The 19321-nt window shown below is 37.4% G+C and overlaps 1 protein-coding gene across 1 annotated transcript in view; it reads right to left on the bottom strand.

The window, feature by feature from the left end:
* The window catches only part of lrp1b (LDL receptor related protein 1B), a 265608-nt gene that overhangs the window by 13111 nt on the left and 233176 nt on the right, over positions 1 to 19321 (bottom strand). Inside the window, exons 73-87 of the mRNA XM_022741314.1 lie at positions 17571 to 17703; positions 16306 to 16412; positions 15991 to 16123; positions 15552 to 15674; positions 15239 to 15361; positions 13613 to 13753; positions 13185 to 13319; positions 11926 to 12045; positions 11482 to 11723; positions 10921 to 11144; positions 10023 to 10129; positions 7507 to 7623; positions 7062 to 7235; positions 4853 to 4978; positions 4310 to 4474 (exon numbers count right to left, since the gene is read on the bottom strand). Coding sequence (XP_022597035.1) covers positions 4310 to 4474; positions 4853 to 4978; positions 7062 to 7235; positions 7507 to 7623; positions 10023 to 10129; positions 10921 to 11144; positions 11482 to 11723; positions 11926 to 12045; positions 13185 to 13319; positions 13613 to 13753; positions 15239 to 15361; positions 15552 to 15674; positions 15991 to 16123; positions 16306 to 16412; positions 17571 to 17703 — 2170 coding nt within the window. The remainder of the gene's footprint in view (positions 1 to 4309; positions 4475 to 4852; positions 4979 to 7061; positions 7236 to 7506; positions 7624 to 10022; positions 10130 to 10920; positions 11145 to 11481; positions 11724 to 11925; positions 12046 to 13184; positions 13320 to 13612; positions 13754 to 15238; positions 15362 to 15551; positions 15675 to 15990; positions 16124 to 16305; positions 16413 to 17570; positions 17704 to 19321) is intronic.

Here is a 19321-nt window from a genome sequence, read left to right as displayed (position 1 = left end):
TGTTTCTAAATCAAATTGTAAATGTGAGCCATAAAGTTCAGCCTTTACTTTTGCCACTTCTACCACTGACCTGAGTCAGGCCTGTGGAAGTGGGGATTCACAACTGTCAGACTGTGAAAGATGTTGTGTGTGTCCTCAGGCCTTTTTTTTAAAAAGTCAGTTACCTAACAAGGGGTAGGTTTAAAAATTCTAATTTAATGTATAGAATTTAACAAGACTAGTTTAAAACCCAGTACATGGCTGGAACACATATGGCCAATGTGCAAAATTGAGGATGTAGTTGAAAACTATGTGGCAGAGCTGTAAACAACTAACATCATTGTGTCCTATTTACATTCTGCCTAGTGCCAGCTGTTTTCAGTCCTTTATATTGTTTGCTTCATTCCTACTCTGTGCACACATATACAGTATATTTATACAACCAAATCCCAATAACGCTATTTTCATTTACATATTTGTAAAGATTAATAATGTGCAGACAAAAACTGTGCTGTGATTTTGGCTACATTTACTTGCAAAATAATCACTCGGATAGAAAGTTTGAGTGACAGAATATCTTTCTTATTTTGTCCCTCACAGTGAACAGCCTCCCTCTGGGATTCACAACAGTTTGGTCATACCGGTATTTTAGTATGAAGCCTAGCTTTCATTCACTCCTGTTTGCCGTTACATGTTAATACCAACTCAACACTTCCTGTGACCATTTCAAATTAAAAGCCCTCTAGCATTACTGCCAATGGGGAAACTCCAACTCAGTCATGTGGCATTTGGCCGACCAATGCTGGGAATATGATCACTCAGTCAACCAATTATAGAGCTGGCCCCACTGTTGCAGTTCAACCAAGAACATTGGCGGTTGTGGCTGCTACTAAATGTGACATAAAGAGCCATGTTTTACTGTGAACACCTTAAGCATTGTATAAGGTAAATTTGTAAAAAAAAAATGATTCGCCTTCTTATTTTGGTAGAACCCATTTATATGAGATTTCACAAGATTCATTCAATGTACCAACACTGAATACATGCTATTTATATATAGATATTTGATCATTTCATTTTTTTATGCATTCTTTTACATTTAGAATATTTCTATGATAGCAGACATTTGACAAAACATCTGTTTTAATACTTCACAAATAATAACAAATAATTACATAATGATACATCATGTACAATCTTTGCAGAGCATATGCTAACAAATGAGGGGAAAATTTAAATACTTAAAATAATATTCTATGGGACACATAAAAGGTATAGTCAATGACAATTTACTTTCCTGTCAAGATTTATATTTTAAAATAATAAGGTAGTAGTGAGGCAGCTATGTTAATAAAAAGGATAATGGAGGCGATAAGTGGTACCTCATGTAAACTAATGCAGATATTTTTCATCAAAAAAACACGTTATCATCTCGAACAGACACAGTACATCTTAACTGGTTCCACCACATTCCTTCTCACTTGACATAACTCTGGAAATCATGGGTGGTACCAGGAAGTGTTAAGTCACTTTGGGACATCTTCCAGCTTCTTCTATAATATAAAAAATTCTGTTATCACATCAGCCAGGAGAGTACAAACTAAATAGTCTTGGCTGTAAGGACCTCAGCATGCCCCTTATTAATTTCATGGACAATCAGAATTGGTGTGCTGTGTGACACTGCAGAAATACAGTCGGTGAAGTGGCCTATTGAGAATCCCTTGATCAAATATTGCCAGAGTTGTAGACCAAAATTATATGGGAGAGGACTATTGAGCGAAATAAAAAAAGTGTCCTGAAATGAAGCAGTGACTATGCTGGACGGAGATCTTAGGCTCCAGAGGGAGCTACACAGATAAGTGCTGTAAGTATGGTTTATATGGTGTAATGTACTCCAATGTTAAGCTAAGTTTAGCAAGGTAGTTATTTGCAAAAATAAAATAGTATACTAACTGAAAAGACTGAAAAGATTAAAGTCATCTAGTCAGATGAGGACAAGCACTCCAGCAGGATACCTATGACTCATTTTTTGTGTTACAAGCATTCTGTCCATGTTATTCACAAGAATTGAAATTTGATGAGATAGAATTAATCTTATCAATTTAAAAGGGATATGCTAAGTTTGTTACCCATTCAGAGATGTCAACTGCAACAAATAAATGATCAAAATCATCCTTCGGTCAATGGTATCACTAGAGCTTTCTACTAGCACTTATTTCAGATGTCACTAGCCTCAGCCAAATTAAAAAAGCATTCACACCTTTATATTAGCTTGATATTAAATTTGTGGATGTGAAAGTACATACACACTGCAGAAAAACAAACAAAAAAAACAATTTAAAACTATCAGTATGGGATCTTTTTTTCCAACCGTACTGCACTGAAAATAAGCCATAGTTCAGAGGCACACACAAGTCTGAATTATAAATAAACCTTGTATTTATACAATTATAGCCCCAACCAAGTGGACTTTTGCTCTTATGAGCTATATGTTTATTCATTTAATTTATGTATATGTTTTTCTCTGTTTCATAATTTCAAAAAGTATAAAAATGTTTTTGTTGCCCATTAATGTCGTGAAAAGAGAGAAGACTTGTGACTTGTCTCTGGGTTAAATGAGCTTTGCTGCCAAAAGTTCCATTAAAGTGCCGCTAATCCAACCAAAGGCACGAGAGCAGGAATTCAGTGACACCTTGCGTTTTTACAGATAAAACTGGAAGAATTCCAGTCTCTGATTGATTGTGAGGTTGCCTTAAGACCCTTTTTTATCACCACAGTGGAGACTTGAGGAAAGTCGTTTGACTGTAATCCCTCCCTTGCTCACGTTTGACCATTCATTTAGACTGATATTCTTTTGCCTTTAAGACATGTGCTCAAATGTGGTAAAACCTCTTACGATATGAAAAAGTCAAGCAGAAATGAAATAAAAGTTGGTGTCCAACAGTACAACAAATTTCACAACACTTTCCTCTCATTTTCCTCTCAGCTGTTCACCATAAAACATACAATTTATCATCCAGAACATAATTTTGGATTTAGCTGGTGACTGGTGAAATAAGACTGACTATAATCAATAGGAGCTTGGCCTACTCTTATATATTCCTGAAGCTCTACTGCAGTGAGCTAGCAGCATGAAATAGGATTCTTATTCTATCTTGATAGAAACTATTTCATTTGATGAGCAGAGGTGATTATCCTGGCTTCCCTACATGTCACGTAGAGCTGTTTTAAAAAGCTAAAGAAAACTTGAAAAAAAAAAAGAAAAAAAAAGAAAACATTGATAATCAAAAACATCTGTTTACTTCCTGCATGTTTCCCCAAAGGCTGGAGGAAAAATAAACAGATGTTATTCTATGCTTTAAAAAGACCAGCAGACTAAAAGGTCAGAGGAAATAAATATATAATCAAAATCATTTGCATCGCAAATCAAAAGGCCTCTTTTTTATCTCCCAATTGTTGGCTTAAAAGCTATGACTGATTCAAACAGAAACTTACTGCTCAGGTTCAGATCTTATTTATCAATGTCATTCAATTAATACACCTTTAATTAATTCAAAACCCCTTGAATAAGGTTCTGGCATTACATTTATGTAGGAAAGCCACACAATCTGTATCAGGGACTTGTTCTGGTGAATCTTTTATATATAACAAATGGAAATGAAGATGTTGTGGGTAAGGCTATGATGGGATGACAACATACAGCGTTGTAAATCAAGGGTTGCATATTTAAGAAGGGTGTATATCAAGATTCAATTCCATCGCTGACATCTCAGCACAGTCATATGCATTCACTAAACTGTGGGGTAAAACTGGGTGTTCCAGGAACCATGAGAGCATGAAAGGAGACCTTGACTTGGAAAAAAGGTTGATATTTGAGGCTTGTTTGACAGGAGCATCGATGACAAAACTGCTCAACTGGCAGATGTAACGTGGCGAATTTGAGCTGGAGTGAGGAAGGTGTGAAAGTTTAAAGGAAGACAGATGTTGCTGAATGCCATCATGCACTGGGTCAGTGTGCAGGAGGAAATGGGCAGGTAACTCTGAATTGAAAATTGTCTGTCTGTGGCAGGGGTGGGTTTTCTCAGCAAGTTTGGCCCAGAACTGAATTTGATTGATTCTTCAGCAGGATTACAACCAAGTTTGAGTTTTGTGATAATAATATTACAAATAACTGACAACTAAATGTCTATATGAATGCAAATGAACAGTGGGTGGATACAAAAACAGGAACAAATGTGAAATATATTGCAGTGCCTGCAGCTCTGCAAGTAATGCAGGGATAAATGATGGCTCAAATGGTGTTTGACAGTGTGTTTTGAAGTAGACTTACCCAGAGGTGAACCCATGCAAGTGCCTCCATTTAGGCAGTAGTCTGTACAGTGGTTGACCTCACAGCGCTCCCCTGAAAAGTCAGGCCAGCAGTAGCACCTCCAATCTCCTTTCTCATTGGCTAAGCAACGGCCTCCATTCTCGCAGGGGGGACGGCACAGTTCACCTTCACAACAGCAAAGCCCGTATCACTTACTGTGCTGCAGTGTGTTGCAGTCGATCACATCAAACAGCGCTATGCTGCTAATGTCAGACAACAGCAGCCATGGCGGTGTAAGACTGAATTTTCAAGTAGATGAGCATGAACAAAAACACCTGACTGCATGCAGAAGCTTTGTTCACCGTCAGTGTGAACAATAAAGCTATGAATATTTGCAGAAATTGTATTTTGTACTATAATTTTGTCTGCAGTGCTGTTCAGAGAGCATATAGTTTGAAAATTGTTTCCGATTGACACACTGCATTCATCATTGTAACTACTGCTAATTTATACCGTAACAACAGCCACATTACCTGTGGCATGAAGAGGTAAGAGTAGTCCTACCTGAGATGTTGACATCACTACAGGTGCCATTGACCAGTAATTTCCCCTCTGGACAGGTACATCTGGCACCCGTTGGGTTGAGCAGACACATGAAATCACAAGACATTCTCAGGCATGGATTTGGTGCTGTGGAGAGAGTAAAAAGAGTAATGAAAAAAAGATGGTCTGTCAGTCTTGGCTGTGATGTGAAAGACCCGTTTGTTTAGGAAAAGTGTGTTTGTTCTTTCTCAGAGTAGAGCTTTTAATTTCAAGTGTTTTAATTTCAGTTTGAAGGCCAGAGAGGCACAAGGCTGAAAAGCATATGAATAACTTCACACATCTCAACTCCAGATTGAATAATCAGCATTTGATGAATGTTGTTTCTCAATTTCTAATTGATTAGCCACACCTTGAAGTGCTCTTCTCGTTGCTGCCTACAGTGGGTAGACAAAATAATATAAATATCTCATGGAAACGCATTCTGAATTAATCAAAATCACAAACATTTCCGCAAACATGGAATGGAAAAGGTTCAGTGCCGATAATTAGCATAGAAGCTATAAAACAGGATGGACAATCACAATATTAAATTTAACATTTTAATTTAAAGCAACACAGTGCTAGAGGCAAAATCAAATGTGTCCAAACTGTATGTGCATTAGACAGATTGGTAATTGTGCTTTAGATAGATTCAGAGGTAGGTAATAAAAGGATAAAATAATGAAGTTATTAATGGTTACAGTATTAGTACATTCAGTATATACTAAAAATAATCAGTGCTCAGATTTCTTACACAGCACATGTGGATGAAAGCCTGGAAAAAAAAAGGTTGCTTTGGTGGTTTTTCTGAAGATATCATGCCTTCATGTCATTTTTGCAAGCCATGTGCATCTTCTGCCCACAGACTACACGGCTGGCCTAATGAGTGTCTGGGGAATAGAACAGCTGCCCTTTAAGTGAAAAACTGACCAAGACTGAGCTGTCTGATGTTCTATAGCCATTAACACCAGAGATGTAACAAATAACTGAAGTTGGCCTGCTACATGAGGAAAGTGGAAGGAAAGACATGGTTGTATTGACTGTGTCTAAGAATACAGATAGGTGTTTTTCTGATGCACACATTTTTTGCTTTTAGATGTTTTAATACAGAAAGTGTTTGAAACTCATGACCAAAATAGTCACATATTCTAGCATTGTGTTACTTATGGATGGAATTGTAGTGAAAACAATGTATTCCCCTTTTTGCTGGGGCCCCCAGGAACCCCCTCAATGAAACCACTTTAAGAATGATTGATATAATGGATTGCCTTAAACTCGGTATAAGCTTAACTCCAGGTCACTTTCAGCGTTCGCTCTGTCCCTCCTATATTCTACTTAAAATCCTCAACTACATATTTCAGTTACAAAGACTAGACTAAACAGGACAACAGCAATAAGAAAAAACATTTAAAAAAGTATTGGTTAAAACTGATGTATAACAACCCCCCCCCAAAAAAAACAAGCTCACCTTATCCAATAGTTTCATTCTGCATTTTTTATACACTGTAGAAGTCAGTTCGAGACATACAAGACTACCAGATGACATCCAATCAATCAAAACTTATCAAAAATCCGCTTACATCAGTTACAGCAGCTGTTGGCGACCGACCCCCTCCTCACATTAATGGTATACAAGAGCCTTTTATCTGGGTGTAATGTACACAGGAGATCTATACACAGTTATCTAAAATAGCTTCATTTGGCTGATGCTCACCACCTTGACCATAACAGAAAGTTAATTTCTTATTATTACATATTATTAGGCTACAGCGAAAAGCTGCATTAGGTAAAATATCTGTTGTTGGTCTCAATGTGAGTCTAATGTGTGGTTAGTTGCCAATGTTAAATGTCATCTATCACATGTGGGTCTTGACTTGAATGCCTGTTTTTCATTTCCAGATAAATATTGTGAATAGGTCTCAAAGTGTGTCCACGACTTAAGAAAATAATTACACCTAAAACTGAAAAAAACATAACATTATTTAAGGAAATAAAAAATTAAACTACAATTATAAATACACCCTGAAAACCAACAAAAACTAAAAATGTGAAATGAAGACATAATTATTCTAGGTCCTCCTAAGTTTGTATATACAGCTCTGTAATTCTTCAGAAGAAAATATATGCACACGGCATGGACATATGTGAAGTAACCCATAAAAAGAAGAAACGGATTATCAAGACAACTTACCATCCTGCTGTTTGTAACGATGGGAGATCAAAACATTTGTGGGTTTCTCCACCCCCAAATTGAGAAATTCCACAGACTGTTTTCTGTACTTGTGGATCTTGAACACCTCATGTTTAAGTCCAGTTCCATAGATGTAGTCTTCAAATAGATCAATTCTGTATGGTTGGGAGATTCCTGTAGATCCAGCAGAGAAAATAAAGCAGATAACATCAAGTAACCCTTTCAGCACACTTGCAGCCTTGGGATAATGAAGTTTGTAGTGCCAGATGGAAGAACGAAGAGGCAGGTTGATCTTAAGACATAATGTTTAGAAGCTTACCCTTCTGAGACAAACACGCAGTGTTATGTTGCAATTAATTGATAAAAAGTTGAGGAAACCAAAGTGCAGCACTAATAGTAAATGTTTCAAAGAAGAAGCTGTGCTTTGTTTTCCAGTTGGCTTTACCATGTCTGTCACTGATTGTCACCAGAGGGTCCGAGCCATCCAATCTCATGCTCCCTATCTGTGAGAGCTCAGGATCAGCCCAGTATAAACGTTGGTTGAAATAATCAATGGCCAGCCCTGTGGGAGGATGAAGGCAAGAGATTTATTTACCTGACAAATTACACAGGGATCATCATGGAATCTCTCAATACAGGAGACCTTAAGGTCAGGATGATTGTATGTGGCAGATCATCAGCAGGTTGTAGAGACACATTTTCTTTTGTGTCTATCTTCTTTTTACTATTTACATTCAACAGTCACTGTGCTTGTGTCAAAAATACCTCAGCAGATCTACCATCTTGTTGTGCACTGCAATTTTGATAGCAAAGTTTAGGCACGCCTACATTACAATTTCAAAGCGGTGACTCTCTTTTACTTTCTCCCAAATGTCTGACTGGATAATTGAGCACCAGGCTGCAGCATTTAAATAGGTTTGCGTTTTTCCACCGATGATGAATTCCTCTTTCTGAGACCAAGACCTAGCATGGGTCCTTTGAATTAAAGGAGGCCAAAGCAGCTCTTCAAAACTAGATCACCACTAAGTGTCTCCCTATAGACACACCAGCACACTTCAAGTGGCTGTAAAGTATTCCTCACTTATAAATTGCCTTTGTACCGTTTTGTATATCTTTAAATACTACATTAAAGCTTCTGCATTAGAGCTTTATACATTGACAGACCATTATGATTGCACGGTTGTACAATGCACATCATTTACAGTGTATATTTAATATGTATAAACATACTGTATGTATATTCACTGTAGTTGTACAATGTGGTATATGGGTCATAACATACTCTATACTGGGGGATCTGATGACACTTGTTTCTGTGGGTACCATGTAGCACTATAACCAGAGCACCTAATGTTATTTAGTCAGATATACAATTCACATTTTTGAAGCGGGTTACATCTTTCATTGATATTTTTTGAGTTGAAATGTGAAATTGCTCCTGTGGATGCAGTAGCATCCAATGTAATTAGTTAATTAGATATCTTGCACTGCTTTGTGTATTCAGTCACTTGTTGTGAATTATAGACACTTGCACGTATTGTATCAAATTTCCATGGTTTTCTTACTTCCTCCTCTGTGTTTGTGATAGAATAACATCATTGCTACGAATGTCTGCTCTATTTTATTTCTAAGGAATTGACACATACAGTACTGTATTTGTCTTTTTTTTTCTTTATGCACACAACACAAACGATTCTATTCACAACATTTACTTATTATTATTTACGTTATTCAATCATTCTGCCATATACTGTAGTGTATATTTAAGGTAGAATTACATTTATTCTGGTGTTACTCCAAACCTATCACTGCTTCATCACCCAAGAAATCCATTCTGAACATAGGGTAAACTTTCAGCTCATTTATAACACCGATCAGCCACAACATTAAAACCACCTGCCTTATATTGTCTAAGTTTCCTTTGGTGCCACCAAAACAGCTCTGACTCATTGAGGCATGGACTCCACAAGACCTCTGAAAAGAGATATGAACTCCACAAGACCTCTGAAGGTGTCCTGTAGCATCAGGCACCAAGATGCATATGCACCAGGCCATCCACGATGTAAAAGAAAATGTGATTAATCAGACCTGGCCACCATCTTCCACTACTCCATGTTCCAGTTCTGGGGATCACGTGCCTATCCAATGCAGCCCCTGTATGCAGCAAGTTGTGATGCCCAGTGTGTTCGGACAGCTTTCTCTTATAGCCAGCAATGTGTGCTACAGTAGCTCTTCTGTGGCCAGCCTTCTCTCCCCATGTGAATAAGTCAGCCTTAGGTTCCCATGACCCGTCATCAGTTCGCTGGTTGTCCTTCCTTGGACTGACCACTGCAGACCGGGAACACCCAGCAAGACCTTCTGTTTTGGAAAGGTTCTGACCCAGTCATCTAGCCATCACAATTTTACGATTGTTAAAGTTGCTCAGATCCTCCCAACACGTCAACTTCAAGAACTGACTGTTCACTTGCTGCCCAATATATCCCTCCCCTTGACAGGTGCCATTGTATAAAGATAAACAATATTATTCACTTCACCTGTCAGTGGTTTTAGAGTTGTGGCTGTGGCGGTGTGTATGCACAATCATGATTTGATCACATCACTGAACTGACCTCAAAAAGTGCCTATTTAATTGTTTCAAAACTACAGGTGATCAAAGTATGGAAATTATGACAGGTGATCAAACATGTACATACATGGAATCGGAAAGAGTGTCAAAACTGCACGTGTAAGTACAGCTGCACTTGTTTCAAAGTATTCCACAAATTTGCTTTGAAAATGTCTTATGAGAAATGAAATGCCTCAAGTATACACATATTAAGCGACGAAAAGCACCAAACATAAATATAACTTTCTTTGTTTACAAGAGAAATCCACAGGGTAGCTTTAAGGTACCAAAATTATAACAGGAAAGATGAAACAATGTAAATAATATAATTAATGGGCTTTAAAAGAAATACCTACCGGTAGGTCTCCTGAGGTTTTTCTCCAAGAGTACTCTCCGTAAGGAGCCATCCATGGCTGATTCCTCTATATGAGAGTGATCACCTATTACACTCCAGTACATCATCCTGCAATAGACAAAGACACATACTGAACCTCCCTGACACCATCTTCCTGTAAAATATTGTGGACAGTACAGCACAGAATATGCCTTTGTATCTATAGTATACCTATGGCCTAACAAATGCATGAATGTAGCCTGACAATGACAGCTACTGCAACACATTCCGTGTTCCTGAATATAGATTTGTACATATCCTAACAGTCTAATGTGAGCCTCAAGGTTCATTGATTTATCACAAACACGTGGATGTGCCACTTTTGTTGCTTGCAGATGTCTTTGATGGAGCTGGTCTGAGTTAACATAAGTGATTTAATAGCTAACGTATGTGATTAAGTTACTTTCACTACTTCCACTACTAAGTATTGAACAGCAGTTAGTTACTTACTGACGTCAGTCTACGCCAGTGCCTACTGTTTAGGATACACAGCTACGTCTTACGTATGCTGTTAATTCAGTGCAGAAGTATAAACCAGGCTTAACACTGTTTCTCTGCAGTACTGAAAATTGAGCCACAGTAAAACCTGAACAGACAAGGATCTATTTCTTAATATTTTTATTTTAATCTCAGTTATCTTGATGGATAAGGCTGCACTGCCTTATTATGAAATTAAATGCTTTCATTATAAGGCAAAAGCAAGCCATGTTTGATAAGTAATGTTTCCTAACTGGTGACCAAAGTTGGTGGTTGAGTGCAGAATTTTTGTAATAATTGCACACCTTTCTACAGAGCATATATTGTATGTTAGAAATTGTCAGTAGGAAAAGAGAATAGCTGGAAAATAGTACACAACTTACCCTTTGACTGGGTTGACAGCAATGGCATATGGTTCTCCTGCTATGTCAGTAATCAAGCGGGTGCAATTTGGTCCCTTCAGCTGGCCGACATTTATGGAATATCGTAATTTAGTCCAGTGGGCTGTGTAATAACTGAACCAGTGCATCCGAGAGTGATCAGTCCAGTAAATGTTGCCTGTGATCCAGTCAGCAGAAATATCTCTGGGGCGACGGAAGTCTGAACACTGCAACCAATAATAGCCACAAAGTCAGATGCTCTATTTAATGTGTGCATACATTCACTTTAAGTTGGGGTGCATGAAAGCCGTAGCAATGAAACAATTTAATATAAATCAGCAGGAGTAAATTACCATTTTTTAGCATAATGCTTATGATAGCATTGTGGTCAGAGGACATTACTAGATATGTTAGAAATTATTTTGACGGATGAAATTATATTTAAAAAACAAAATAGCATGTTTTAAAGTCTTACAACCCATATTTTCTCAACCACAGAGCTGAGAAAGTATACAGAAATGCTACAGTATTATTTAAAAAAGGCCACAGGTTAGATATACTTACGATGTTCCTGACATTTGTTTTAGTTTGACTTCTTTCTAGCGTGTCTTTGTAAAAAATTCCACCTGGGTTAAACTGAGTAGCCCAGATAAATTTTTGCTGGTGAAACAGAACGTCCATCCCAATAATGCGGGCATTGTCCTCAATGTGAGTGAGTAGTTTGTGTCCATGGCTCTGGTTAAATGGATACACAAAACTTCGGATTTCAGTGTCATTTGCTACGTAGAGCACTCGATCTTCTGGTCCTGCCCGATGGGTTATTAATATGAGAAAAAAAAAGAAAAGAAAACAAAGGAAAATTGGCTGAATTCAGTTTTGGTTTCAGGACAGTACATATGTACAAACATTCAAATACAGTTTACTAATAGACTCATTTTACAATAAGGTCATATCACCAGATTATAATGTGTGCAGTATGCATAAAAGTATGCAGCTTCAGGATCATACCTTTTGCTATGCAGTTACCATTGATCTCCTTATAATTCCGGTCACATGTGCACTTAAAAGATCCTTTGGTGTTTGTGCAGTAATGAGGACATGTGTCAAACTGCAGACATTCATTTATCTCTGAAAAAAGAGAGACTGAGTTACTTAGGAACATGCTGCTTTAGAAAAGTTTCTGTGACAATAGAGGCTGGAAAGTATTTCTATTTTTCATCATCATCGAAACACTTTAGATAATGAGCAATAAATGACAAGGCCAAAATTAGTATGCCCACAGCTTATAATATGTATAAGCACATATACAGTATAAAACTTATTTCAGTTTTCTCCCCTAATAAGTTGTGCCTTGACCTATTCTTAAAAAGGCAATCATATGCATACCAAAAATAACATTTTCTAGAAGAAATGCATGGAAGAAATAACTGAGTGAAAAAAGCCATTAACTGGGAAATAAGAAGCAAGTCACAGGGTTCACTAAATAATCAAAGCAATCATCACTTCAGAAAAGAATTCTTCACCTGAAATGTAGAAGTTCAGTTGAAGAAGAATAGAGTTGTACAAGTTGTCATTTACAGAATGCCATGAATACATGATCTGACCCATAAAATACTTTATTTTATTATTCTGTTATGATGTTATTTTCATTTGCTTTAATGTATTGTCTCATGTAGCAACATACATTCTGTTGTAGCTTATTAAATGTCAATGATATTTTTCATTTCAGTATAATACTATAAGGAGTCTGTCTGATCTCCACATATTGGGGAAGAGTGGCAGCTTATTTCTGTGAAACTAGAGGCCTTAGGTTTGGCATATAATGATATAATTTCACACAAATGAAAATAAAAGTCACATTATGTGTGTCCATTTAGACCATCCTTCATTCCCAAAAACTGTCTTGTCTAGTTTAGCAGATAAATTAATTTAGCCTGTGAGCATTTTAAAGCTGTAAATGCTTAAATGTGTTATAGAAATTCAAATGATTTTACTCACAATAAAATCCCAAGGAATTTTATTTTATATGTGACTCTTGACAGTTTTTGCAACATGACTTTATTGATGTTATAGTTTATCCTCACTATGGGAAAATCCAGTACATACAATAGACTGTTATCTGACAAAGGTAATGGATATTCTAGTATGTTGATCAAACAAAAAAATAACATGCTCGTCTGCAGATTTTTGTTTTCAGTAAATTTTTTCCTAAGCTAATCATTAACTCTTATAATAGGGAAAGAAGAATATAATTGATCATACATTACCTTCACACTGGCCTGTCTTTAGGTTTCTCTTAAAGCCAGATTTGCACTGGCATATAGCGTTTGCATTTGTCTGGTTGCAAATTGCATCTTCTCCACATGGATTTGTTTTCTTTCCACACACATCTCCACTGGAAACTACAAATAAGGACATGACTTTGATTATACACCAGTTCTCCACATCTTAGACACCTGCTGTGCTTTTCTTTTGATGTGCAAAAGCCAAGAGGCCACCATCATCTTTCATGATAGTTGTACACAACACACCTCAAACATGGGCATGCATATATTATCATAAATAACAAAACATCATATCTAAAATGAGGAGATTGCTGAGCTTCCCGATAACATAATGACCACCCTCGGTACTTTTCATCTCTTGTGAACATTTCTTTGATCTGTTTGCTCAAATCAACTAGGGCTGCACTTACAGGCCTTGCAGTCTTGCTCGTCTGAGCCGCCATCCCCGCAGTCGTTGAAGAGGTCGCACTGCAGCTGAATTGGGATGCAGCGTCGGTTACTGCAGGTGAACTCTGCTTTCCCACATGGCCGAGGTCTTCCAGCCACAACCTCTGCTTCAATACAAAATGTTAGTTGAACAGACAACAAGAACTCATAACTGACCTCATGTGGCACCAAATACAAATACACTGCAGTATCATTTGAAATTGAGAGCAGTTTAAGACCTATTTAGTGCTCAACTATAGATCAGTGAAGACAGAGGCTATTAAGGATTATTTAAACATCTGATTACTCTCACTTTTAATACACTGAACTTTGAAAATTAATGTGATACTACTGCTCTAACACAATGTCCCATTCTACCTACATCACTTGCTGCAAAACAGATCATTTTGTAGACAATACCTTTTATTTCTGAACGTTGTGAATTTGTAGCTGTTGCCAAAATAAAGGATGAAACTATTACAGCTGTAAGGCTAATTCTAGCCTACAAAAATGGTGGGGTACTTTGCATATTTTGTCTTATGTCATAAATTTATTTGAATTAACTGTACAGTTTTCATTTTTCCTAATATACCAAAAAAGAATGGGTGCTTGACATCCACCCATAGCATGACAAAGAGAGGGAAGGAAAGGAACAATGTGATGGAGAGGCAGATGGAGAGAGAGGAACGGTGGGATTAAGGTGAGATTGAGGGGATGGATGGAGGGACGAAGCATACAATGGTGAGAAGTAATGGAGTGAGGTAAGAGACGGATGGTTGTATTAATGGAATAGGAGAGGAAGATGAATGGAGGACAGAAGGAATGAAAGAGTAAAAGATGAGGGAAGTGATTTGTCCCTTTCTTTCCTGTCTGCTCTGTGTGACAATTCACAGCAGGCTTTCATTGAGGGGGACGTCAGGGCTCTATATGCATTTGGGCATAACAGAGAAAATAAAAAGCAATTTTCCACAAACACATACAAAAAAATAGATTAATAAAAAAGTAATGCATATTAAGCACACCAAATGTTTTAAATGCACATCAATTTTAAATACAATGTAAATCTCTCTGTTACATATAATAGCATATACTCCACCCTGTGCCTTAAATTTGTAAACAAACTCAAGGGTGATGATTTGCAGTGCATGTACCCATTGAGAAGAGAGAGAAAAGTCACGTTCATTCAACAGTTAAACTCATATACTGGAAAACTGTGAAGAGAGTTGTAAGAAAACACTTTCTTTTCACATGATAAAAAGGTTGTGAACCTCTGCTTTAAAGTACTGTGTGGAGTTTATTATGAAGTTTTGTTTGGCATTTTCTGCCTGCATCAAAAAGTCCACAACCAACAGTGGTCACGGATTGCTAAATGCTGCCCCAATTACTGTGTAAGGCTGATAAGATGGCTGTATTTTCAAGCAGAATGAAACAATAACTTCGCCTCTGTGGTTCAAGGACAAGTACATCAGGGGAGCATGGTTATCAAATAATAGAACTAGACTTTTCCACTCTGTTTAATAAACTGACCATAACTTTAATTGTATTTCCACATAAGGACTTGCTTAATGCAGATTTAATATTAGATATGTATTGGTGCATTCTGTACTCACCACACTCTTCTTCATCTGAGTTGTCCCCACAGTCATTTACTTTGTTGCAGACTTGGTCTGTTCGCAGACACACGTGATCATTTCTGCAACGGAACGGCCTTGTAGGAGGGCAGAGAAGTTTTGCTGTAAATAAAAAATAGACAAAAAGCTAATGGATGTCTCTCTCAAAAACTAAAATATAGACAACAGCATGGAATCTTGTATGAGAAGACAATGAAATATTCTCTCTCCGGAAATAGCAAAGTTGTGGCTTATAAAATATGCATCCACCGTTATCAAAGGAAAGCCTTGTGAGGGTACAATATCAACCCACCACACATGTCTCCGTCTTCATCAGAGTTATCTCCACAATCATCCTTGCCGTCACACACCCATGTGTGGAGTTTGCATAAGGTGTTGTTGCAAATGAATTCATCAGCCCGGCAGAAGAAAGCACCTGCAATTACACATATAGGTCCCCAAGACTTTTAACACTCTAACTCAGATTGAAGAGTGCATTCAAGACTGTATATGATATGATTAAAACCTGTCTATGACAAGATTATAATGACAGATTGTTTTACATAATGATGGACAGCCCTGGATCATTAAGCCTTGCAAAAGCAAAGTATGAGTCTATTTCTGACCTCCCTGTTCAGTAAAAATAATTGCAGTGTAAAGATTTGAAATGGCATATTAAAATCACTTTTTACTTTCAGGGATCAAAACCTCTATTATCATGCATTTTTATGCGCAGTCATACTCATACCTACCCTGGCTGCAGTTTTCCTCATCACTGTGGTCCATGCAGTCCAACACGTCGTCACAGCGCCAGCGCCGAGGAATGCAGTGTGCACGGTTCAGACATAGAAACTCATCTTCTCTGCACTCCTTCACACAACCAACCTGTCAGCAAACACACACCGTAAATCATCAAAAGTGGTGAAGTCTAGTGATGTTTTAATTTGCAATCAAAGAAAATAAATGACCGGAAAAGCAGCTCCTCACTACTGACGTACTGTTCACTGTCAAACCGCGCTACTGAAAAGACAAATTATTTTTGGTTGCTTCTTTGAAGCTATACTGACCTCATCTGAGCCATCCAGACAGTTATCATGTCCATCACACCGCAGGCTGGCTGACACACACCCTCCACTGGCACACACGTACTCATTCAAGGAACATGAGGGGACTACTGGAGAAGGGCAAAGTAAAACAGTCAGTAACAATATCACTTTTCTCTATCAGAAATCAATCAAGTGAGACTTTTTCAGTTTCCTGTTCTATGACCAAGTAGAAAACTCCACTTCAAGATCATGCTGAGTGAAAATGTAGATCTTGGGAGAGAAATTATTGGAGCTCCTAAATACTGTATGATGTTGTCAACTCCAGCCAAAGACTTCATACTGTGTACTACCTGCTGCTTTACAAAGTGTTTCACAGTATTTGGTCAGTGATGATCAGTGGAACTCAATAGACCAGTAAATCAGCAGAACGAAGGCCATTTCTTCTCCTCCTCCACAAAATGATCTCTAAATAGCATTGCAGTACATTTTCAAGTTCTACAATTAGCATGGAAGTACATGGAGACAATTGGGGAATTTTCTGATAATCAGTCACATTAGAGAACCATTTTCCCTATACTTTTTATTGTATACATAGTTAGTTTCTTAAGGACAGGATGGCACTACATTGACCATTTCTTCAGCTGACTTCTACTGAGATAATGTGTAGTGTATATATATTACAAGGCCAGTGTTGAAAACATAATGTATGCCCATGTTATGATGGGGATTTTCTTTTAAATAGAAATGTTGATAAGGGAACATTACTATTGGTTTTGACACTGTTTAGGGTAGCAATGACCTTACACGGGGCTAAGCTGAATCTTTAACAGAAACACACCTAGGACCTCTCCAAGCTACTTAACTTTTCTTTCACTTATTGCAAAATGATAAAAAAAATTCATGAATTGTATGAACTCCACTCTTACAGAATAGAAAAAATATATGCAGTGGCTTGGGAAAGCATTCAGAATTTTTGCCCATCAATACACTCTACAGTTTTTCATTTTTGATTAATTTGAAAAAAAATTCAAAAAACATGTTTTTCCCGACATGTTCTTTGTCATTCTGGTTTATTGAATTTAGATTGATGGGGAAAAATGGCAATCTACAATAAAGTAAAGTGTGTACAAAAAATGAAAGGTTCTGAATGCTTACTGAAGCCACTGAGCAGAGACCACACAGTTTAGAAATTTGGCAATTATCAATGAACCAACTTAAGCTCAGAAGTACAACTCACTAGCACTTGCTAATATTCTTTCACAAACTAGAGGACATTGGTTTTGCACCTGTTCCCTGGCAGTTTTTCTCATCTTCCCCCATCTTACAATCTTCTTGGCCATCACACAGCCACTTCAGTGAGATACAGAGGTTGTTGTGACACCGAAACTGGTCATCTGCACAGTGTGCCTCACAGCCTTTCTGTAAATGAATACAAAAAGAAATATATAAAGTAAATATATCATCGAGTATCACTGTCAGGATAAGATCATTATACATTGTACCGTCAAAGACAAAGTCACAGTTTTCCAAGTCTTAAAACAATAGTCAGCCTCAAATATCATCTGTACGTTTGCCCATCTTTGATATTACATCGATGCACTTGTCTTCTGTGTCATCCTATTAATATGTGTATGCTTGCCTTTTTTACATTCTTTTTATTTTTGGCTAGTCATACTATGTCGCCTTTATGCTATAAGTTAACCCCTGTCTGTTATGTCATCTTATATGTTCGTCATTTTTTGTTGTTGTTTGCCGTCACATTATTCCACCCACAAAAAAGAATGTAATCATTCCCCCTGTTCATACTCGCCTTTGAGAGATCCTTATTAATGCACTCCCATTGTAAGTGAGGGGTAAGGATGGGTATCGTTAAGATTCTAACGGTAATACTACTTTTATTGATACCACTTATTGATCCAGTCCTTTAAAAGTATTCTCATCTGTACTTTTTGTTATTTTGTAAGATAAAAAAAACAAATTAAGAACAGAATTAACATTGTTTATTTTCTCATATGTACTTGATTAACATGAACTAAAACGTGCAAAAGGACTTTTATGTCTCTTCTCTTAACGTACAGAGAACAGAACCAATAACATGGAGCTTATCGATACTGGGTTTTTGTCACCCATCCCTAGTGAGGGGTGACAAAAACCACAGTCCTTGTTCCAAAATGTACTGCAAAAAGTGTATTCTGAACTTTATTAATTAATATGAGGGTTTAGCAGTTGCTTTCAGTCAATTCAATTTCAATCAGAGTCAAATCAAGTGAGTATCCAAGTTACTATCCCTCCACCGCAGCTCAACAAGTAAACACTGTCGGGGGCAACACAAAAAGGGAATATTATCCTTAAAAGACCAACTTCGTTAGATACCTATAAGATTTGACTCATTAAATGACTCATAGCGTTGAAGCTTCATATAAGCATCAGCTGGACTTCAGAATGTCCTTTTGTTCACAGAATGAGGACAGTGGATTATGTCTGTGCATGTTAGGAGGGGATCTGATAATGGTCAGTATGAACAATAGAAAATTTACTTCTGCACTGCTTCAAAGTCCTGAGAGCACCTCAGGGGTTTGCTCTTATTCTTGGAATTATGGATAAACATCCACTTTCCTATTCAACCAAGCTGAAGCTGGTTTCAGGGTACACAAACACGTTACTCTTTCACACTGTTCAGAACACTATATTATACACCATATATAATATTGGCTGTTCAAAACACCAAAACAAGGTAGATAATCTACCCCATGATGGCCACTGAGAATAACAAATTTAATAATCACTGTGTATTACCAATGCTGATGGAAAGGCAACTTTCCCCCCCTGAAACTATTTGACTATGTTGACCCAGAAAGCTGGCACTGGGGAAGGGGTTAAATAAAGGGTTAATTAGGGTTGCACTGCTTTGCATGGATAGAATTTGCTTTGCAAACGTTGAACAGAGCAATATATTAACAAGAGTAATGAATAATAATAACAAGCCTTTGTCCTTGAATTATGTACTGTACTGCATCATTACCACTGATGGGCCATT

This window comes from Seriola dumerili, unplaced genomic scaffold, assembly GCF_002260705.1.
Source record: "Seriola dumerili isolate Sdu_G_001 unplaced genomic scaffold, Sdu_1.0 BDQW01000052.1, whole genome shotgun sequence".
NCBI classification, from domain to species: domain Eukaryota; kingdom Metazoa; phylum Chordata; class Actinopteri; order Carangiformes; family Carangidae; genus Seriola; species Seriola dumerili.
The sequence above is the reverse complement of the archived record's forward strand: the minus strand, read 5'-3'. Positions and strand labels throughout refer to the sequence as shown.